Source organism: Sorex fumeus, unplaced genomic scaffold (genome assembly GCF_029834395.1).
Source record: "Sorex fumeus unplaced genomic scaffold, SorFum_2.1 ptg000002l, whole genome shotgun sequence".
Lineage (NCBI taxonomy): Eukaryota > Metazoa > Chordata > Mammalia > Eulipotyphla > Soricidae > Sorex > Sorex fumeus.
In genome coordinates, this window is record NW_026606059.1 from 7,121,584 (window position 1) to 7,145,133 (window position 23,550).

Consider the following 23,550-nt stretch of genomic DNA (forward strand, 5'->3'; position numbering starts at 1 on the left):
CTCGTGGGCCTGTGGCACAGTGGGAGTCCACGCAGGGCAACAAAGCTCGTCTAGGGGGTGCCCTGGGGCATCAGTGCCATGGACCATGTGCTTATTTTCCTTCTTATAGCTTTCCTTCATTCTTTCTGCTTTTTTTTTTTTAACTTTTTTATTGAATCCCTGTGAGATAGACCCTTAAAAAGCTGTTCAGGATTGGGTTTCAGTCATACAGTGTCCCAACACCCATCCCTCCACCAGGGCACATTTCCCAGCACCAGGGTCTCCAGGTTTCCTCCCATCTCCCTATCCTTGCCTGCCTCTGTAGCAGGTGCGTTCCTTCTCTCTCTCTCTCTCTCTCTCTCTTTCTTTCTCTGTCTCTCTCTTTTTATCTCTCTCTCCTTTTGGACATTTGTGATTTGCAGTATTGATACTGAAAGATTATTAAAAATATCCCTTTACCTACTTTTTAAACTCTCAGATCTTGTCCAGTGGTCATTCCCAGCTATTATTTTCATCCTGGTCTCTTCTCTATCTTACCTACCCTCAGCCCCACACATACTTGTGGTTAGATACAACCAATGACCAGTCCTCCTGGTCCCTGTTTTCCTGGCCATGGATATTAGTCTTCACACACACACACACACACACACACACACACACACACACACTTTATAATTTTGGACATTTTCTAAATCTGTTTTATTTAAAAAATTCAATACTGCATTTCTCTCTATTTAGCCTTTTTTCCAAGTGTCTGTAACTTTCCAAATCTTTGGCAGAAAGAAAATGGAATCTTTGCTTAGAATTTGGCTTTGAGTTAATATACTCTGATAGTTGATCGATGTCTATCAGGATCATGCTCTTAAATTTTGTGTCAGTTTCTTCCCAGGATTTGCTAAAGAACTTTTGTTGCTCTTGTTGTCTTAGGACCACAAAGTAGAAGAATTCATCAAGTCTCCATTTTATTCTGCTCTTATCATCAGTTATGAAATGTTACTTCGTTGCCTGGATCAGATTAAGAATATCAACTTTGATCTTCTAATCTGTGATGAAGGCCATCGTTTGAAGAACAGTGCCATCAAGACAACGACAGCTCTCCTTAACCTTTCTTGTGATAAAAGAATCATTCTGACAGGTCATTCTTAATATTTCCAGTGATATCTATACCCAAGCAGTCAGATTCTAGTGATGCTCAGACTTAATGATATGCTAAATAAAAATCAAGTTCAGGGGCCGGAGCCACGGTACAGAGGGTAGGGCTCTTGCCTGGCTCACAGCTGACCCAGGTTTAATTTCTAGCACTCACCCGGGTCCCTGAGCACCACCAGAGCCAGGAGTGACCCCTGAGCACTGCCAGATGTGCAACCAGCTCCCCCCTGAATCAAGTGCATAGTTAAAACTGGAATTTATATTTTATGTGGTTATTAATATGCATATTTTTCCAGTATGATTTGGTTGGTCTTTCTCAGTTTTAGGGAGTTGGATTGGAATTAGTCCTCTTAGGAAAGACGGTGCAAATTCTTAGCTAGAGCTGTGCTTATAAAACAAATGGACTTTCTCATCACTTTTCTCTCTCTCTCTAGGTACTCCAGTTCAGAATGATCTCCAGGAGTTTTTTACATTAATTGATTTTGTAAATCCAGGAATATTAGGTTCTTTGTCATCTTACAGAAAAATATATGAGGAACCCATTATTATATCCAGACAGCCTTCTGCTTCTGAGGTATGATTTACTTTAATAAATAGGTTGAAAGATCATTATGTCTAGGAAAATCTTCCGTAACTGGGGTATTATTTTAATTTAGGAAAAATTGAATTACTATAGTGAATTCTTTATTTTTCTCATAACCCTTCAACTTTTCCTGCATGCTTTATTTTAGAAAATGGCATCATATAGGGACTGCGAATATTACTCAGTGGTAGTGCATTTGTGTACCTGTGTCAAATTCTGGGCTTTATCCCCAGTGCTGAAGAACATTAAAAAAAAGAGAAAGAAAGAAAGAAAGAAAGAAAGAAAGAAAGAAAGAAAGAGAGAAAGATAGATATCATAAGTTAAAAAGTCAGGGACGGGGGACAGAATTCCAGGGGTTAAGGTGCTGTGTTGAAGGTGGCTGACCCAGGTCACCACAATAAGGTCATCACATATGGTCACCACATAAGGTCTCAGAGGGCTACTAGGAGTAAATTCTGAGCACCTCTGAATATGGCACCAAAACCAAGCCAAAAAAAAAAAAAACAAAAACAAAGTTTAGGGACTTGAAGGATAGTATAGAGTGTAAGGCACATACATTCATTATGGAGACCACCCAAGCAGTCCCTGCACTGAACTGGGGTTCACTTGGCCAGAATCACCAGGAGAGGCCCTAGCCCTCCTCAGTACCAACTGAGAAGCCCTTCACCCAAACATATGCAACCCACAAAAAATCCTGACAATATTAAACCCAAAAATGGTTTTGTTTTTTGTTTTGGGGACCACACTCAGCAGTGCTCTGGGCTTACTCCTGGCTCTATGATGAGGGGTCTTTCCTGGCAGGGTTCGGGGGGACACATGGGGAAGCTGGATTTCACATCGAGGTTGGTCACTTGCAAGGCACGTGCCCTACCAGCTGTACCATCGCTTGGGCCCCCTAAACACAAAAATGTTTATCCGTAGCAGTATTGAAAGAGTCAACCAGAGTTCAAGATTTTACCTGGAGGGTGGGATGGGGGGAGGTGGGAAGGATGCTGGGAGCATTGGAGGTGGGGAATGGGCACTGGTGGAAGGATGGGTACTCGATCATTGTATAACTAAAATCCAAGCACAAAAATTTGTAAGTCAACAACTATACCTCATGGTGTTTCACTGTCACTGTCACTGTCCTCCCGTTGTTCATCGATTTGCTCGAGCGGGCCCAGTAACATCTCCATTGGAGACTTTGTTGTTACTGTGTTTGGCATATCGAATACATCGTGGGTAGCTTGCCAGGCTCTGCCATGTGGTTTTCACTAAAAAAAAAAAAAAAATTACCTGGAGGGGCTGGAGCAACAGCACAGCGGGTAGGGTGTTTTCCTTGCATGCAGACAACCCCAGTGTGATCCTGGCATCCCTAATTCCTGAGTGCAGAGCCAGGAGTAGCGTCCCCCTCCACCCCCCCTCGCCAGTATCGCCAGGTGTGACCCCTCCCCCACAAAGCTAGAAGAACAGTGGTGAGACCTGGCACTGCAGGGTCCCCTGAGCACCGCTAGATGTCACCCCACCACTGGCCCTGGTGCTTCTGAGCACTGCAGCTGCACGCCCACATCACTGAGCATTTCTAGGAGTGATCCAAGCACAGGTGACTGTGACCTGCATTTGAAACAAGAAGGGGAAAGTAAGTCAGAATCACAATGAAGTCACTTAAACTTTCCATGACTGTTTTAAATTCACTTAAGTAATAGCAAGTGTAGATGGGGGATGGAGTGATAAACTAGTACAATGAGAAGATAGTTTGGTGCTTGAGAAGTCTTTCTCTCCTAGGGCTGGGAGAGATAATGCCGCAGGTAGGGTGCTTGTCTTGCATGTGGCCGACTGGGTTCAATCCCCACCTCTACCTCCTATCTCTGCCACCTTCTATGGTCCCCTGAGCCCTCCTGGGTGATTCCTGAGTCCAGAGCCATGAGTCAGCCTCAAGTGCCAGAAATTGTGGCCCAAACCACCCCCACTGCCCTTTGTTTTCTAAAAGAGGTTTTTTTTTTTTTTTTTTTTTTTTTTTTTTTTTTTTTTTATCCAGGCCATACTGGGAAGTTTCTGAGATTCCCAACCGTTCACCACTTCAGTGGTCCTGGATAGGGTGAGGGGGTCCCTCCAGGGCCATACCCTGCGATGCTGGCAATTGAACTGGATTTGACTGCAACCTTAGCCCCTGAACTGTAACTCTAGGCCCTGAAAATCCTGACTTTTTGTAAATAGCCATAGGTATACTTAAAGATTTAGCTGTTAAGAATGAAAAATTGGAAACAAACTGAAGGAAACAAATTAATTGGATGCAAACAAATATTTCTAAGGGTAAAATATTGGTTTAATTAGAGTTATTTTGCATAGACATATAATTTATTCAAAGACTAACAATTCTAAGATGCATTATTATAAATACTAAGCAAAACCTACTACCAATTATTATGATTGTAAGAAGTATTCTTTTCAATTTTTTTTATTTTCAGTCTTCTGAAAATGTATTTTTTGAAGTATTTATTGAGGCACTTGATTTATAATACTGTTAATAATAGTTTCATGCATACATCATTCCAACAACACATACCTACCATCAAAGAAGTCATTTTTTAAAAAAATGCGTTCTGTTTGAGAGAAGTACAGTGTAAAAAGGGAATGTCTTAGAATTAATAGGATAATATGTCAACAATTATTTATTGAGCATTTCCCATGGATAAAGAACTATACTATGCTTTTGATTGGTTTATGCAAATATTTAATACTATGGAAAATTTCCATGATGTTTTATTTAAAAATAAAATCATTGACCACAGAGGCAAAGACAACAAAACAAAAATAAATATGTGAAACTGCATTCAATTAAAATGTTTCTGCACAGGAAAAGAAACTCAAACAAAATTAAATAGCACCCTATCGAATGGGAGAAAATATTTGCATTACAGTACATTAGGCTAATACCGAAGATCTGTACAGCACTCACAAAGCTGAACAACAAGAAGTCCAGCAACGCCATCTGAACATGGCAAGGGTTGATAAACAGATACTTCCACAAAGAAAACACCCAAGAATGGCCGAGATTAGTACCAGGAATTTTACTCCATGGCTGGGAGAAGCACAAAGAAAACAGAGATGATCAGAATAGCCATATAAAAAAGTGCTCATTCTTGCTTTTGACCAGGGAAACGCAAGTAAAAACAGCAATGACGTATCATTTTACGCTAGTGAGAATGGCACATATCAAAAAGCCTTGAAGAGCCCATGGCAGCAGGACTGTGGTTAGAAAGGAACCCAAATTCACTGTCATCTGGATCAGCCTCTGTGGAAAGTAATGTGGAGATTTCTTAAAAATAGAACTCCCACATGACCCAGTCACATCACTTCTTGGCATCTGCCCCCAAAACACAAAACCATTCATTTGAAAAGATATTTGTACATCCAATGTTCATCAGAGTGCTTAGTCCTTTAGCCAAGATATAGGAATAACCCAAATGTCCAACTAAGGATGAAGAATGGATCATGAAATTGTGTTATACACAATGAAACGATATGCAGCCCTAAGAAAGAACGAAATCATGCGATGTGTTGCTACATGGATGTAACTAGAGGTACGATGCGTAGCGACGTCAGTCAGAAGGAAAGGGATTATTAGAGAAGGATGTTCTCACTCATATGTGGGAAGATACAGAGCAAGGGACCAAAGGCAACACAATGGGAGACTGAGTCACAGTTCATAGAACTGAGTTTGCATGGGGGCTGAGGGGATCTGAATAGGGTGGGCTTTTGAGACCCTAGTGGTGGAAAGTGGGTACACTGGTGGTGGAGGCGGTGTTGAAATGACAAATATATTATTAACAGCATTGTAAATAATACTTTTTAAATTAATAAAAGGATATGTTTCAAGTGAGCTTGAAAAATAATCAGTATGAAAACATTTCTTTCCTAACATAGTATTAAACACCTAGAGTGGGCCATATATTAAATGTGATCTACTGATAGGCCAAATTGATTTCCTGTTCCTGTGAAGTATTTGGGCTGGAGCGATAGTACAGCAGGTAGACCGTTTGCCTTGCAAGTGGCCAACATGGCTGACCCAAGTTCGATTCCTCCGCCCCTCTCAGAGAGTCCAGCAATCTACCAAGACTATCTTGCCCACACAGCGGAGCCTGGCAAGCTACCCGTGATGTATTCGATATGCCAAACACAGTAACAAGTCTCACAGTGTTACTGGGCCTGTTCAAGCAAATCGATGAACAATGGGAGGACAGTGACAGTGACAGTGCAGTATTTAATTTGAGGTCTTGTAGTTTAATATCTTGACCCTTTCTTATTTCTCTGTCTTGGAGGGGTGGGAGTTTCTGATCTACACTGAGTGGTGCTGGGAGGGTTCTCCTAATTCTGTGCTTGCTTGGGGGTTGTCCCTGGCAGTGCTGAAGGATCAAATCTGAGTTGGCTGCATGCAAGGCAGACGTTTACAGTTTGTTTTTTATTTTAATTTTAATTTTTTTTTTGTTTTTTGGGTCACCGACAGTGATGCTCAGGGGTTACTCCTTGCTCTGCACTAAGGAATTACTTCTGGCGATACTCAGGGGACCATATGGGATGCCAGGGACTGAACCTGGGTTGGCTGCATGCAAGGCAAACACCCTACCTGCTGTACTATCAGCAGGTAGGGTACCCAGACATCTTCTTTTTTAAAAACAGTATTTACTTAAATTTTTTAAATTAAGGTACCATGATTTATAGTTGAGTTTCAGGTATACACTTTAAAATGCTGTTTTTTCCTTAGGAAGAAAAGAAGTTAGGAGAGGAAAGAGCAACTGAACTTACTCGCCTCACCAGACTCTTTGTCCTTAGAAGAACTCAGGAGGTCATAAATAAATATCTTCCACCTAAAATAGAAAACGTCATCTTTTGCCGACCAGAAGCACTACAGATTGAGCTTTATCAGAAACTATTGAGTTCCCAGGCTGTTCGATTCTGTCTTCAAGGGTTGATGGAAAATAGTTCTCATCTGCTATGTATAGGTGCTCTTAAAAAGCTGTGCAATCACCCCTGCCTTTTGTTCAACTCTATAAAGGTAAGTAGACTTTAGAGTCCTCTGCCTTCAGGCGAATTATGCAAATTGAATGGATTCCTGGGATTGCCTTTTGGGGTTTTCCAAAAACTGTATGGTCCATCCATAGAGATTTTCTAGTCTTCTACTTCTTTATTTACTTAGTAAGCTAGTTATCTAGGTGTTTGGGTCACACCTGGTGATGCTCAGGGGTTACTCCTGGCTCTGCCTGCAGTAATTACTCCTGGCAGTGCTCAGGGAACCATATGGGATGCCAGGAATTAAACCCCAGTTGACCACATGTAAGGCTAGAGTCCTACATGCTGTGCTGCCTCTCCAGCCCTTTGTAGCCTCTTATATCAGCATCTGTATGTGAATGTAAGATGCTTATCCACTATCATTCTAGTTTGAATTCATGTCCATACAACTTACTCCTTTAATTCAGTTTGCACAACCCTCTACCCCCTTTTCATATGTTACTATCATTTTGTTCTTATAGTCGATGCACTTTAGTTTTATTTAATTCATTCATTTGATTTTTTTTAATGTACCATATCTGAGTGAAAGTATGTGAGAGGTTTGTTGTTGTTTTTACTAAGCATATTGTTTTTGAGTTTCATCCATGTTGTTGCAAATGGCAGGATTGTTTTCCAGAGCTGCGTAGTATTCCTTTTTGTGTTTATAGTTCATCTTCTCTATCCCTTTGTCGCTTGATGGGCCCATTGCTTCCAACTGTGGACTCCTGTAGACAGTGCTGTGCTGAGTATAAAGGTGCTTTGTCTCTTTGAATTAGTGTTTGAATAGACTTGGGAGGATTCCCAGAAGTAGAATTGCTGGGGCTATGTCACCTCTATCTTGAATTATTTGGGGTACTATACAAACATTGACAGCCCCACCCAGAAGATAAAAGGGTCCCCTTTCCACTATGTCCACAGCAAACTCATTTCTTCTTTCTTTTCTTTTTTTTTTTTTGTGGAGGAGAGAGAGAGAGAGAGAGAGAGAGAGAGAGAGAGAGAGAGAGAGAGAGAGAGAGAGAGAGAAGAGGAGAGGAGAGAGTTGCTCAAGAGATCATATAGTAGCAGGGACCAAACCCTGTCCACTGGGCTCTTGGGCATCGCCCCCTGTCCTTCTGATGAAAATCATTCTCACAGGTCTGAGGTGATATCGCCTTGTGGTTTTGACTTGTGTTTCCCTGGTCATGAGCAACGATGAACACTTTCCACGTGCCTGGAGCCATCATCGTATGTCATCTTGGAGAAATATCTACTTGGTTCTTGTGTCAGTTTTTCATTGGGCTTTTCTTGAGTGTTGGTCATGGATGTTTTTGAGGGAATTTTCCAGTGCTGCTTGAAGGGTCAGGGGTCATTTCTGATGCTGGGCCTGGTGGTGTGGGCTGACGTTTCAGGTCCCACCCAGGCCCACTGATGCAGTTAAGTCTCTGCTGTATGTAACGAAGAACAAGTTTAACTGTGGTCCATGGATGTCTGTGGGCCTTACTTTCCTTTTTCACTTTTGGCCCACACCCGACTGTGCGCAAGCTCACTCCTGGCTCTGTGCTTGGGGTTTTCTCCCGGCTCTGTGCTCAGGAATCCCGCCTGGCAATCCTCGGGGGACCTTATATGGGACTGGGATCGAACCTGGTTTGGCCGAATGCAGGCAAGTGCATTACTCACTGCACTATTTCTTCCAAATCTCTTCTCAATTTTTAAAGCAGTTTTTATTTTTTTGCTTTTTTCTCTAAATAGCAAAATTATGTTTTGCTGACAGAACAAGAGAAAATCTATGGGTGCTATGCTATCTTTGAGGTCATTAATTACACACTTAAGAAAATGGAATGTTCTATGAGAATTCTTCACGTTTATACTACAATGAGTTATATTTACACAGTTTATAATAGGAGTCATCTTCCTGTAATTACAGTACGCAGGATTCTAGCAATTTGTAAAGTGAGTTTTAAACAAACAGATCCTATATATAGCGAGAACATATTAATCCCTTTGGGCATGATGTCCAATGAAAATAGGAGCTCTGGATTATTCCTTAAAAGGAAGACTTTATAATGACCCAGAATGTACCAAACACTACTAGCAGACATATTTGCTTCAGATCTGATACATAGTTGATAGTCTGGATTTATTCAGATTATATTTAGCCTTTATTTCAATATTATAGCACATAAGGATCAATAGAAAATGGCCAAAACAAGAGACCAGTGTGACAGTAATAGCTGGAAATGACCACACTGGACAAAAACTGAGTAAAAGTAGGTAAAGGGATATTCTTGATAAATTTTCAGTATCAATATTGCAAACCGCAATGCCCAAAAGGAGAGAGAGAGAGAGAGAGAGAGAGAGGAATAGTGCCTTCCATCGTGTTATGCTGGCCGTGGGGAGGTGGGGGTGATGGAAGGAGGGAACCTGGGGACACTGGTGCTGGGAAATGTGCACTGGTGGAGGGATGGGAACCCTGATCACAACAGCTTTGTAAGGGTCTATCCCACAGTGATTCAATAAAAAAGTAGCATTTAAAAAACAAAATCTATCTATCTTGAAACAATGACTCACAAGTATGTTCCTGTTGAAACTAGATTGTTTACCAAGTTTACTCAGAGTGATGAATTTTTCTTGAGAAAAATGTGACCGTAAAGTAACCAATAAAAGTGTTATAAGCCATCATCAAAGCATATTGGTTATACAGGGTCAGAGGAGAGTGTCTCAGCTAGCGGATGTGATGAGTCTGGTTCAGCGGATGTGATGAGTCTGGTTCCCACTGGTGTTGGAGCCTCACCAGCCCAAAGCTGTCTCCTTTGTTGCATGGGTCTTTATTGTTGCTTGTTTCCTGTTTGCATGGTCCTGGGGGGTCGAGCAAATGATCTCCTTCATGCAAAGCATGCGCTCTGCCAGTCCACATGCCCGGACATGAGTGGGCTCTCAGTTAGGGACACACACAGCAAGCTTCTGGGAAACTGAAGGCTATCTTTGTTGTGCCTGGAGCACCTTTGGGCTCACTGTGAGGAATTTCTGGGAGTGTGATGCGTGTGTGAAGATTGTAAAAGAACTTTCCCCAGGGATTCTGAGTTGTGCTGCTGGCTTAATACTGTGCATTGGGGCCAGAGAGATAGTCTAGCAGACTGGAGCTTGCCTTGCATTGCAGCTGACTCAGGAAAGATCCTCAGCACCACATATGGTCACCCCAACCCTGCCAGGAGTGATCCCTGAGCACAGAGCCAGGAGTAAACCCGGAGCTCCACCAAGTGTAGCCTGAAAACAAAACAAAAAAAAAAAAAAAGGAAAAGAGAAGTGTGCATCAAGATTACCTCCCTCAGAGATGAAGTCATGAAATTTGCTTCTAAGTGGATAGACATGGAGAGTATCATGCGGAGTGAAATGAGCCAGAAAGAGAGGGACAAACAGAAGGACTGTACTCATTAGTGGAGTATAGAATAACATAACATGAGGCTGACACCCAAGGACAGTAGATACAAGGGCCAGGAGGATTGCCCCATAGCTGGAAGCCTGCCTCCTGAGCGGAGGGGAGAAGGCAGCTGGAATAGAGAAGGGATCACTAAGAGAAAGATGGCTGGAGGAATCGGTCGGGATGGAGATGTGTGCAGAAAGTAGATAAAGGACCAAACATAATGACGTCTCAGTGTCTATATTGCAAACCATAATGTCCTAAAGTAGAGAGAGATTATGGGGAATCATGTCTGCCATGGAGGCAGGGGGAGGGTAGGAAAGGGGGGTTATACTGGGAATATTGGTGGTGGGGAATGTGCACTGGTGGAGGGATGGGTGTTTGATCATTGTGTGATTGTTACAAACATGAAAGCTTGTAACTTTCTCACAGCGATTCAATAAAAAAAAATTTTTTTTTAAAAAAAGATTACCTCCCTTTTAGCTCGGTCACTAGCTTTGCTTTGAAGTGACTTTGAAGTCCCGTCCTTCCCTCCTCCCCCCCAAAAGACAGAATAAAGATTTTCCACTTTCTGTATTATGGTTTAATATTCACCAGGCAAGTTTCTGCTAATGATTTGAGCCTTTTTTTTTCTTTCCTTTTTCTTTTTTCTTGCCATACCCACAAACCTAGAGCTTTACCTTATACATATAAAACAAGTGTAAGTGTTTGGATGCTAAACTGCCCTCCTGTTCCTTCTATGGACCTTCGCGCGCGCGTGTGTGTGTGTGTGTGTGTGTGTGTTTGTGTCCTGGTGTCCTGGTGTCCTGGTGGTGCTCAGGGGACTATTTGCAGAGCCAGGGATGGAGCCTGGGCCTTCAGCCTGCAAAGCATGTGCCCTGTCCTTTGAGGTACCTTGCTGGCCTGCCTGGACCTTCTTTAATTGGACAGGATGCAGAGGACAGTTGAGTTCAACACAGGTCTCATTAGTGTGAATTCCTATTCTGCTTTATTTCGTTTCTGGATTTCATTAGCAGGATTCATGTCCCTAGAGCTTAAGCAGTTAGAGATCTTGAATCCGTGTTCCTCTCTTGGCCTCTAAGGTTGAGGCATTTTAAGAAACTGAAAGGAAAGTGTCTTGTCTTTGTCCTGCAAGTTCCAGTTATCTTAGGGTAACAAGGATTTTGTTTTTCTTTTTCTTTTTTTGTGTTGCTGAGGGTTAAACCCAGAACCTCACACAAGCAAAGCAGGAGCCCTTCCCCGGCCCTCTTTTTTCGCCCCCCCACTCCCATTTCTTTTTAGCTACTGTGGTTTACAGTATTGTTAATAATAGCATCTTAGCAGATGAGTGGAATACTATGCAGCTTCAAGGAAGGATGAAATCATGCAAGTTGCTGCAACGTGGTTGGAACTGGAAGCTATCCTGTTGAGTGAAATAAGGAAGGAGGAGGAGAAGGAGGAGGAGGAGGAAAGTAGGAAGAAGAAGAAACAACAACAACACAGGATGATCTCACTTATCTGTGAAATGTAGAATACTGGATGAGGAAATGTAGTAAAAGGGGGATGCTTAGATCATCCTTGACCCAGTGTTTAGAGAGGAGAAGGACAGAGAAGGAAAGAAACAAAAGGGGAAGAAGAGAACGGGAAGTAATGGGTGAACAGGCACTGGGGCTAGTTATGCCAGTGATGTGAGTGAGGGGTAGAGCCATAGACCCAAAACACAGACTCAACAGAACTGAAAACATGAGCTCTCAGGGGCAACCGCTAGAATTCAATGTGCCTGTCAAGTTGACAGTGGGAGGAATGGGGAGGGAATCTGGGGACACAGGAGGAGGAAATTGACACTGGTGGAGGGATTGTTGTTGACTTCTTGAATGCCTAAAACTGTTATCTCAGCAAAAATGCAGGGAGTGAGAATATCGGTAACTTTGTAAGTCATGCCTCTTTAATAAATTAAAAAAAGAAATAGTGTCTTTGGCATATAGAGTTCCAACTCCACCCCCAATCACCAGGGTCAGCATCTCGCCCAAAAAGGTCTCAACAACCCCACCCACACAAATATTTCTTTACCAAGTGACTTTACCTAACTATTGCTATATTTTGGTAATAAACCACATATTAATTAGTATTTTGTCTCCAGTATTTAAAAACATAGAATCCACTGCCTTTGAGGTGTCTCTTGTGAGTAGGGCGAATACAGCACACATGAAAACATCAGAGAAGTATAAACATGTGTAAATTGTTAAAAAAGAAAATCGTTCCATTAAGTGATAGCAAAGCATAATTTGTATAAGCACAAAGGTCAACACTCAGTGCCTCAGTGCCAGAATAAAAGGCAGGTGTGTGTGTGTGTGTGTGTGTGTGTGTGTGTGTGTGTGTGTGTGTGTGATGTGGGAGCAATGCCAGGCAGGTGTGTGTGTGTGTGTGTGTGTGTGTGTGTGTGTGTGTGTGTGAGCAGTGCTAGGTATACTGAGGTAGAAATTGCTTTGGGTCTTCAAGTCTTTAGAATTCGGATAATTGAGCAGAGAAACTGAGGAAGCCTTCTAGGCAAGGTTGTCTCTTGTCACGTAGGCAGTTTTGTTTGCTTACTTGCTTATTTGACATGGGTCACACCTGGCAGAGCTTGAGCATCTGGGCGTGCGGGCCCCCTGCTGCTGAGAGCTGCTGGTGCCACACTCACCTGGGCAGTGTGAGGCGCCCGAGGTGCTGCCCATCACACTGTGTGCAACTGCCACTTGACCATCTCCCAAGTCCAGAGGAGTCATTGCAGAGACTCTGATCTTAGCGATAAAATTATTCCCAAAACTATTGGTAAAAGGAACAAAAGCCATTATTAGCAGTAAGAACGAATTTCTCTGTTAGATTATGGCAGAACAGATGGTAGGGCAGGAGAGACCGTTTTGCTTGGTCCCCAGTGGCACACGCAAGCTACGTTGCGGCAAGTCCCCAGCTCAAGAGAGGGGAAAAGGAAGACCCGGGACAGCCTAGAGCTGAGGACACTCTCCCTGCCTGCGACCAGCATAGCAGCAGTCTCCAAGTCCCGGGGGTGGACCCCCTACCTGAAAGATAAAAGCAGGGAGAGAAGAAGGGGAGTGGAAAGGAAGAATCAATGATGAGAAGTCCAGGGGGATAGAGTGACCTTGGTTTCTTCCCCGATTCCTGCCCAGTGGGCATCGCGAGGGTATTTGGGGGAAGGCTGGAGGGGCTGCGTTAGGGTCGCTCTGACCTGCTCAACCCACTCAGCAGGATGCACGTTACTTGTTTCAAAACTGGCCTGTTGGGGCTGGAGCGATAGCACAGTGGGTAGGGCATTTCCCTTCACACACAGCCAACCGCGGTTTGATCCCCAGCATCCCATATGGTCCCCCGAGCACCACCAGGAGTGATTCCTGAGTGCAGAGCCAGGAGGAACCCCTGTGCATCGCTGGGTGTGACCCAAAAAGCAAGAAAAAAGAAAGGCCTGTTGAACCTTTCACTATTTATATAATAGTCAGCATGTCTTTCCAGGCAGTGGTTTCCCGTTTAGCGTTGTTCCCCTCCCAGTTCAGATAGCAAAACTGAACCAGTGTTGATGTTCACTCTTCCAGCAGGACAGAGAATGCGGCGCTGAGAGAGAGAGCGGAGAGAGGAGCCTGTACGAGGGTGTGCGGGGTGCCTTTCCACCCGACTATGACCCGCTCAGGGTCTCCGAGGGGGAGTCAGGGAAGCTCCAGGTGCTGGCCAAGCTCCTAGAGGTCATCCGCACACTCCGTCCAACTGAAAAGTAAGAGGTCCATTTTATTTATTTCAATATATTAAACTGTAGCACTGATCTCCCATTGTTCATCCGTTTGCTCAAGCAGGCACCAGTAATGTCTCCATTGTGAGAGTTTTTGTTACTGTTTTTGGCATATCGAATACAGCATGGTAGCCTGCCAGGCTCTGCCATGTGGGTGGGATATTCTCGGCAGCTTGCCAGGCTCTGTGAAAGGGACAGAGGAATCGAACCCGGGTCAACCGAGTGCAAAGCAAATGCCCTACCTGCTGTACTATTGCTCAAATATATTAAACATTCTTTTTTTTTTTCTTTTTGGGTCATACCCGGCGATGCACAGGGGTTACTCCTGGCTCTGCACTCAGGAATTACCCCTGGCGGTGCTCAGGGGACCATATGGGATGCTGGGAATCAAACCTGGGTCGACCACATACAAGGCAAACGTCCTACTCGCTGTGCTATTGCTCCAGCCCCCTCTTTTTTAAACTGAGGTTGTTTGATCTATAGTACTATTACTGTTCATGGTGGTTTCCCCAGCACATAATTCCAACACCCCCCCCCCCTCACCAGCGTCCCCCTCTCTCTCCCAGGACCCCCCAGCTCAGTTGTGCAGGTCAGTTCTCTTCGTTGTATTGTCTGTGGCCTGTTACTGCCGCCTTGCTGTGTAGTAAGAGGACAGTTTAATAAACGGCATGGAAGCACTCAGGGAAATGGCTCAGACTGTGCTTCTTCCTTAAGCCTCTCTTTTAAAATTTGTTTTGTTTTTGTTTGGGGGCTATACCCAGCAGTTCCCAGAGCTTCCTCTCGGTTCTGCACTCAGGGATCACAGCAGGACTCAAGGGACTATACGGGAGCTGGGGATCGAGCCCAGCTAGATATGCGCTGACTTATCATGCTGGCCCCAGCCCCTTTATTTAAAGAAGGAAATGTTTAAAAATAAGTTGTTTCATTTGGGAGCTTTGTAAGCTTTGGGTATTTTATAGCCTAACATTAACAGTGAGTTTTCACTTACGGCAAACTAGATGGAAATATGCAGGGATATAAAAAGAAGCCGAGATGTCTTTTGAGACGTGAGGCCTAACTTGTTTCTTGATTTGTCAGAACTTCGCTTTTCCCCTGCCCTTTAAATGCTGATCCTCCTAGGGGTTTTCTCGTAGCCTCCTTCCCACTTTAAGCCCCCATCCCCTTGCTGGTTCACGTATGCTCCTGGTACCCACATAGTGTTGGTTCCAAGTGTGTATTTGTGTACTCATTTTCACAGCCTTGCATGTCACTGTTCGTTGTCTCTCCTGCTTGTTCTAGTCACAACCAGGGGCCTAGACTTCCACACTTCTTGGCAGGTAGAATGATGCTGGAGTCCAGCCCCGCACACCCCTGGCTGGACATGCGTCTTCAGGGCCACAGTCTGGGGCTCATAAAAACAACCGCTTTGGGGGCTGGATACTACAGTGGGTAGGGGGTTTGTCTTGCATGTGGCCAACCTGGATTTAATCCCTGGTACCCCTTGTGGTTACCTGAATGATCCCTGAGCAGAGCCAGGAGTAAATCAGAGCATTGCCAGGTGTGGCCCCAAATCATCCCCCCCCCAACCCAAATAACAACTTTTCTATCAAGTGGTACGTACTGTATATGTTTGTGTGTCCACAGTGGGGTATGGAATGAGCCCACTCCTAGACCTCTAAAAGAATTATTCAAGAATCTTACCGGAGCACTTGCCTATCATCAATTTATATCTATCCTTGTGAGAATCTTTAGGGTGAAATGTCTTTCCATCTAGTAAATTTTCATTAGAAAAACTATGTTGAGATAGTATTATTCATCCACATAATAGGATAGAAAAAGGAAGTGACTTAGTGTGCTATTGCTGATGGTGTGTTGGGGTCACAGCCACCGTTGCTCAGGACTTATTCCTGATTCTGCTCTAGGCCTGCTCCAGGCAGGGCTCTCTGGGGGTGCTGTGTGGTGCTGGGGATCGAACTGGGGTTTGCCACATGCACGGCAAGTGCCCACACTTCCACTCTTGCTCCAGAAAAAGAAGCAATTCTGAATCCAAATAATGAGTATAGGGATTGTGATAGATCGCAAAAGTGGCCATAAATGCTTCTCCCTGTGCCCGTGTTCCTTCGCTGTGTGACTTTTAGGATCTCACAGTCTTGAGTTCAGACTCCCGACTTCATTGGCCGTTGAGAAATGTGGTACCAAAAGGCCTGGAAGTTCTTAGGCAGCGCGACTTGTCCTCCTTTGAGTTTTCTCGCACCTTTCTCGCATCGCCACGTGAACTGCCGGGAGAAGACAAGAAACATGGAACAGGAGCTGGGGAGACACGAGGCTCTTGTCTTGCCTGCAGCTGACTCCAGGTTGATCCCCAGCACCCCATGGAGTCCCCTGAGCACCCCTAGGAATGGTTCCTGAGCACAGCCGAATGAGGCCCCAGTCTCCTCACCCTACCTCCTTCCTCCCCCCCCACCCCCAAAAAAAAGGAAGGGAAAAGGAAAAAGAGACATAAAACAGATAAGGCTGCCCAGTTGAGTCTTCCTCCTCACCCGTCCTCTGTCTGACCATGACCAGCAGGAAATCACCTAGCTGAGACTGGCCCAAATCACCAATGTCCAGGATTATGAGCTAAAAATATTCAGTTCGTTAGTGCTTCCCCCCCCCCCTTTTTGGGTCACACCCAGCAATGCTCAGGGGTTACTCCTGGATTTGCACTCAGGAATTACTCCTGGCAGTGCTCAGGGGACCATATGGGATGCCGGGGATCGAACCTGGGTCAGCCGCGTGCAAGGCCAACGCCCTCCCCGCTGTGCTATTGCTTGGGCCCTGTGCTTGACCACTTAAGGTGACTCCCCAAAATGGGTAACTTGGGGTACTTCATTCTCCAAAGGTAACTGAACTGATCCAAGCACACAAATACGATTAATACTGGATTGTCTTCAGTTTGTTCACTAGGAAAATCACTCTAACTGTCAAACTGGTAGCAAGTGTTATAAAATTGTTTCATTAAAAAAATTTCTTGGGGCTAGAGTGATAACACAGTGGTAGAGTGTTTGCATTGCACGCGGCCGACGCAGGTTTGATTCCCAGCATCCCATAGGGTCCCCTGAGCACTGCCAGGAGTAATTCCTGAGTGCATGAGCCAGGAGTAACCCCTGTGTATCGCCGGGTGTGACCCAAGAAGCCAAAAAAAAAAAATTCTTCTGTTGATAGTACAGCAGATAAGGTGCTTGTCTTGCACGTGGCTGACGCAAATACCATCCTCAACGCTGCTGAGGGTCCCTCAGCCCCCGCCAGGAGTGATCCTGAGCACAGAGCCAGGAGAAAGGCCACATACAGCCTGGTGTGGCCCAAAGCCCACAGAACAAACACCCCCAAATCAAACTGCTTATTGTGATGTATGCTGGCTTATTTATCTCACATTTAAGTAAGACTTTATTCTTATCAGGCTTATCAGAGACAGGGGCAGGGTGCAAGGTCTCCGCACACCCGTGGCTTCCCCATCCATGGAGCCACTGCAACCCCGCTGACCAACAGCCAGGGGCCTGCTCGGGCTGCCCTGATCCATCCTGGCCCTATTTGCAGCTCCAGGTTTTCTGCTGGATTCCTTGCTTTTGTCTTGGGGTCACACTTGGTGTTGTTCAGGGGTTACTCTTGGCTCTGCATTCAAGACTCACTCCTGGTGGTGCTCAGGGGACCCGCTGGGGTGTCAGACCCAGGACAGCTGTGAGCAAGTCCAGTGCCCTGCCAGCTCTGCCCCTACCGCAGCGCATTTGAGTCTTTGCTGTTGTTGTTGGGGTGGTGCTGAGGGTCACTGGAATTACGCCCAACAGTCCGGGGAGGTCTCAGTGCATGAGACCATTTTCCTGGCCCCCTTGGATGTGACGCCTTTGAGCCCCTTTCAGGCCCTACAAGTTCTCTCCCTGCCCCTTTTTGATTCTCCCCCACTTTGTTGTTTATTCTCTCTTGTTCCGAAATAGTTTTCACTGCTTTCTTTAGTTCTTGCTTCATGCTTTCAGTTGGCAGTTTGAGACTGTGGGTTTGCAGTCTCTTCCTCATTTCTTCTGGTGCCTGAAGATTTGTCGCTTCAAATGGATCTTGTTTTCCTCCTTCGTGTACCGTGTGCCATCTCTTTGTTGATCACTGGGGGTGTTCGGGAAAAGTTGCCCCTCCTAGACTTTGCACATGGGCTCCATGGAGGGACGGTCTCCGCTCATCAGCCCAGGCCTCCTGAATCCACTTGTCGTCCTCCCCCCGACAAAAATACTGTAGAATTTGAAGAAGAACATGTATTTTAATTACACAAGGCCATCGTTACATATCCTGTCGATATCAATGGTAACATTTTTGTGGGATTTCCCTTCAATTTAAAAAAATATCTAATCTTGTTCTTTAATTGTGTTTATATAACTATATTACAAATTTTATATATAATTGCATATTATATATCATTGTACTACATAGTATATACTATAAAGTCATATGTATTACATAAGCTTCCATTTCATTTGACAGGGTGGTCTTGGTATCCAACTATATACAAACCTTGAACATTTTACAAGAGGTGTGTAAGCGCCATGAATATGCTTTCACAAGACTTGATGGGCAAACACCGGTCTCCCAAAGGCAGCAGATTGTCGATGGCTTCAATAGTAAATACTCTTCTGACTTTATATTTTTACTAAGTTCAAAAGCTGGTGGTGTGGGACTTAACCTTACTGGAGGATCCCACTTAATTCTCTATGATATTGACTGGAATCCAGCCAATGACATTCAGGTAAGCGTGTTTAATGCATTAAAAAGTAGACATTGAATGCCCCCGGGGACTGTGACGCCTGCTGGGAATAGGACGTGACAGCGACGATTAAGACCTGCTATGGGTACACTGCTGAGTGCTGTCCATCTGTGGAGTTTTCAGAATGATTCCTAGTGTGGACATCTTACAGATGAAAACTATGGGAACATATTCTAGGCCATATATAAAAGAACGAGTCAGGATTCAAATCCAAACCTGGATGTGTCTGATTCCTTGTACTGTCGGACCACTAAGGTGCTCACGTGTTAAAGATCAGTGTTTGTGCCGGGTTTCACTCACTGGGGCCAGTAGGTGGCTCATGTGACAGAGCACAGGCTTGGCGTGTGGAAATTGGGCATGCTGGAAATCATCTCTCTTTTCAAAAAGTTAACTTCTGTAGGAAACACCTGATTAAAACTTTTTTTTCTGAATGATTAGAGCCAAAGAGTTGTCTCTCTTTTTCTTTAGCGCATAGGCTTTCCTGTATCTTGAAGTATTTGCATGTATGTTTGCACCTCAGTGGACACTGGTGTCTGAGGACCCCCAGGCCACCTTTACTTTCACATTCACTTAGAAGCACTCACCTGGGGCTGGAGCGAGAGTACAGTGGGTAGGGCGTTTGCCTTGCATGCAGCCAACCAGGTTTGATTCCCAGCATCCCATTTGGCTCCCCGAGCACCGCCAGGAGTAATTCCTGAGTGCAGAGCCAGTAGTATCCCCTGTGCATGGCCGGGTGTGACCCAAAAAGCAATAATAATAATAATAAAAATAAAAACGCTCACCCAGCCAAGAAAACTGATAATCCTCAGAGTTACGGTTCTTTCAGTCAAAGGAAACGCACTAGAGCCCGCCAAGAATAAAGCAGCCCAGGGCAGTCTCCAGGAAACACCAGATATACGCTCCGGTGGTCATCTCCCACGAGAGCCACACAGGGGCCCCCACCTGTGCGGGCAGCACTTGGAGCGATGTCAGCCCGAGAGGCTTCTTGCTGTCCAGAGGTTGGACATGAAGACCTGGAGGACCAATCTGATTAATGACAATGCCCGTCTCCAACCCACTCAGAGGAAATTAATAGGACATGAACCAAGGCCCCCGCCCAGAGGGTCAGCATAGACCATCTGGGGTAGTCCAAGCCCTCAGGACAGCAGTTTGGTGGGGACCAAGACCCAGGTCAGTTCTAAGTAGGTTTGCTGTTCCAGGGATTTAGAGGTTGTCTCCAGAAATGGACTGAAAGCTGACTCTCCAGTGGTAGCTCCGATTATGAGCATAACGTTTTACCGTCCAGTACTATTGATCTGAGACTTCAGGGATCTCTTATGAACTGATTACAGAGTCCAGGCAATTCCTTAGAGGCAAATCATTAGCTCCTCAGAGTGGAACGAGATTCCCATATCCAAAAGAGCCACTGGACTTTGTTTCTAAGTGAAATCTAGAATATTTTTTTCCTGCCCACACCCTACTGTGCTCAGGGATCACTCCCAGTGGGGTTCCCCTCTGGGGTGTCGGGGGTCAGACCCTGGTCGACCACATGCAAAGCAAGTACCCTACCTACTGTTCCTGAAATCTAGAATTTTTAATAGAATTAGAAATGACATCACTTTAGTGAAAAGGGCTATTATCAGTTCCTCCTGTGCTCTCAGAATTGTTATTTATTTTCCGTAGGCAATGTCTCGAGTCTGGAGAGACGGGCAGAAGCATCCCGTACATATTTACAGACTCCTAACCACAGGTAACTCTTCAGTAGGATAAATAACGAATAGCTTTTGAGTAACTACCAAAACAGTGTTGTTAATCTGTGCTTCGATGTTAAACATCTGGGTTGTTATTTTTTTAAGCTAGTATGTTAAGAAATATTTCTTGCCCTACAGAAATGACAGGCACAAAGAGCAGAAAGAAATGTAATGCATGTTTCCTCTTCAAGGTACAATAGAAGAAAAGATCTACCAAAGGCAGATCAGCAAGCAAGGTCTGTCTGGGGCAGTCGTAGACCTGAGCAAGACTTCTGAACATATTCAGTTTTCCATAGAAGACCTTAAAAATTTGTTCACGTTTCATGAAACTTCACACTGTGTAACTCATGACCTGCTTGACTGTGACTGTATAGAAGAAAAGGATGATACAGGTTAGTTATATTTTAATTCTGTTACTATGGAAAAATTCACGCATTGCCTTCTAGTAGTAAAATATACTTAAATACGGAGTAACTCAAATTATTTGTTGTTTGTGTGGAGTAAGTATCTTTCTTTTATTCCTCAGTCAATAGGGCAACTGCCAGATGAATTTTTGAGAAAATGTTAATTTTGATCTCACTGGTTCCTTTCTATTTAGCTTGTTATTTCTCAGTCAGTTGTGAAAAAACTTATTTAGGAAAATTTTTCATACCCTGGTATAATGGCTTTGACATGAGAAAAATGTGTTTAATGCTTTTTTGTTTGTTTCCTTGGGTGTCTTCATGTTTCCTTGTCTGTCTGTAGGAAGTCACCTTAGACTCCAGGGGTCACTGGGAGCAGAGCCTCCCAGTTTGCTCTTGGGGGTGTGGCACACTGGGGCCTGAATCTGATCGGCCCACGGCAGGGTAACTGCTCAGAGCGTTGTATGCCCCTAAAGGGCTTCAGGCTTAGGCCAGAAGGTTCTCCAGGTCACCATATTTGTCCCTAATGCTTAAATCACCATCATTACTAAGTTGTAGGAAGCACTCAGTAGATGTACGTAGAAGGAATGAATGAGTTGACTTTGTAGTGATGTAAACTCAGTGTGTATCGTGATATCACGTGTTGGCCAGAGTGAGACCCTGACTGACCCAAGGGTTTTCCCGTTGCTTGCTTTCTCTCAGGTGGTTCTGTGGAAAAGGCCCCTCTCTCCAGAACTCCTCAGCCGGGCCCGCACTGTCAGACGACGTCCAGCTTCCTGAAGCCCCTTTCCATGTCACAGCTGAAGCAGTGGAAACATTTCTCTGGAGATCATTTAAACCTTGCAGATCCTTTTCTTGAACGAATAAGAGGAAATGTATCCTTCTTTTTTCAGAATATAACCAACCAAACTACTGCAATTGAATGAAAGATTATTAAATGACAGTACTCTTGTGCCTCTTTAAATATATTCTGGGCTTGTTTTGTTTAGCTTGGAGGCTACATTCAGAATATTTTGGGATCATTCTCGGTGGGGATACATATGTGGTACTGGGGATAGAATCAGGGTGGCTGGGTGCAAGACCTTACCTGCCCCCTGTACTCCTCTCTCTGGCCCTTAAATATGTTAATCTAGTAATTAAATGGAATTTTTTTAATCTGTTCGAATTATTTAATTACTATATTTCTCCCCCCCCCCCCCCCCCCCCGCTTTATTATCTATTTATTGGATCACTGTGGGAAAAGTTACAAAGCTTTCAGGTTTAAGTCTCGGTCATGCAAATATCAAACACATTTCCCTTTAACAATACTTATTTTTCACCACAAAGAACCCCAATAAACCCCCACTCTTAACCCTCCCAATGCCTGTGAGGCAGATGAATTCTAGTTAACACTCTATCTACTTTGACTAGATTCATTGTTTCGACAAAAGATGCACCATTATTATTTAGAGTTTACACCCCAAAATCAGACCTGCTGAAAAGGCATTGTGAAATAATTTGTTTTCTACAGCTGGTTACAAGAACCAAATGATTTTGGATTTCTGGTATTTTACTTATTAACCCTGGAAGTATTTATGCTGAGAATCAGATAGTTATGAGATTGGTTTCTGTGCTCTGGAGCCATGGCCGTGCCGGAGAGCTGCTCGTGGGGGGCAACTGGTGACCTTGGTAGGGCGTGAAGGATGAGCCGGGAACGCCCCCCTTCCCATGAGGTTTCATTCGCCCCATCATGACTGGCTCATACCTGGCTTTCCACAAAGCTCCCAAGCGGCTGCCATCTTTCTTTCCAGAGGGAAAAAGGTGGAAGGGACCAACACCCTTTCCCCTCTGGGCAGGCGTGGGTTAAGGTATAGTCCATTCACTTTTCTGCTGCAAGCTGTCGGTCTCTGCATTAAGTCCTTATGCTTCTGGAGCCATGGCTGTGCCAGAGAGCCGCTCGTGGGGGCAACTCTGACCTCGGTAGGGTGTGAAGGACGAGCCGGGAATGCCCCCCTTCCCATGAGGTTTTAGTCGCCCCATCATGACCGGCTCATACCTGGCTTTCCACAAAGCTCCCAAGCAGCTGCCATCTTTCTTTCCAGAGGGAAAAAAGCTAATTACTGTATTTCTTGCAGAAGTTATTTACTTTTGACGTGCCAGTCAAAGTTGTTGCTTAATTTTTTATATAAATTCTTGAATGTTAAAACATTAAAGACATACTTCTATCATCATATAATAGTTGGGTTTCTTTTTGGTTTGGGGGCCACACCCAACAGTGCTCAGGGGCTTTTTCTGGTGTGATCCCTGAGGGTCAATCCTAGTGGTGCTCAGGGGACCCTCTGGGGGTAAAATTGAATCTTGGCCTCCCCCAATGCAAAGCATGTGCTACAGCCCTTTTTTGTATTCCTTGATTTGGTTTTTGCTTTTGTTTGGGGGCCACACCCAGCGATGCTCAGGGGTTACTTCTGGCTCTGCACTGAGGAATTACTCCTAGCGGTGCTCCAGGGACCAACTGGGATGCTGGGGTTCGAACCCTGTCAGCCATGTGCAAGGCCAGTGCCCCCTGACTGTGCTAACCCTCTGCCCCTGTGCTCCAGCCATCTGAATCTCATATTTATTACTAGTTCCATAATTAGCACTGTCCTCCTCTTGTTCATCAGTTTGCTCAAGCGGGCCCAGAAATGTCTCACAACAAATTGTGAGACTTGTTACTGTTTTTTGACATATTGAATATGTCACGGGGAGCTTGCCAGGCTTTGCTCTGCGGGAATGATACTCTCGG

At 44.6% G+C, this 23,550-nt stretch overlaps 1 protein-coding gene across 1 annotated transcript in view; it reads left to right on the forward strand.

The window, feature by feature from the left end:
- RAD54B (RAD54 homolog B) overlaps positions 1 to 21,777 on the forward strand; it is a 55,729-nt gene extending 33,952 nt beyond the window's left edge. The window contains exons 6-13 of the mRNA XM_056110244.1: positions 907 to 1,114; positions 1,563 to 1,702; positions 6,456 to 6,746; positions 13,706 to 13,878; positions 18,379 to 18,640; positions 20,321 to 20,387; positions 20,580 to 20,780; positions 21,492 to 21,777. Of these exons, the coding sequence (XP_055966219.1) occupies positions 907 to 1,114; positions 1,563 to 1,702; positions 6,456 to 6,746; positions 13,706 to 13,878; positions 18,379 to 18,640; positions 20,321 to 20,387; positions 20,580 to 20,780; positions 21,492 to 21,715 (1,566 nt within the window). The 3' untranslated portion in view covers positions 21,716 to 21,777. The remainder of the gene's footprint in view (positions 1 to 906; positions 1,115 to 1,562; positions 1,703 to 6,455; positions 6,747 to 13,705; positions 13,879 to 18,378; positions 18,641 to 20,320; positions 20,388 to 20,579; positions 20,781 to 21,491) is intronic.
- The last annotated feature ends 1,773 nt before the right edge of the window (positions 21,778 to 23,550 follow it).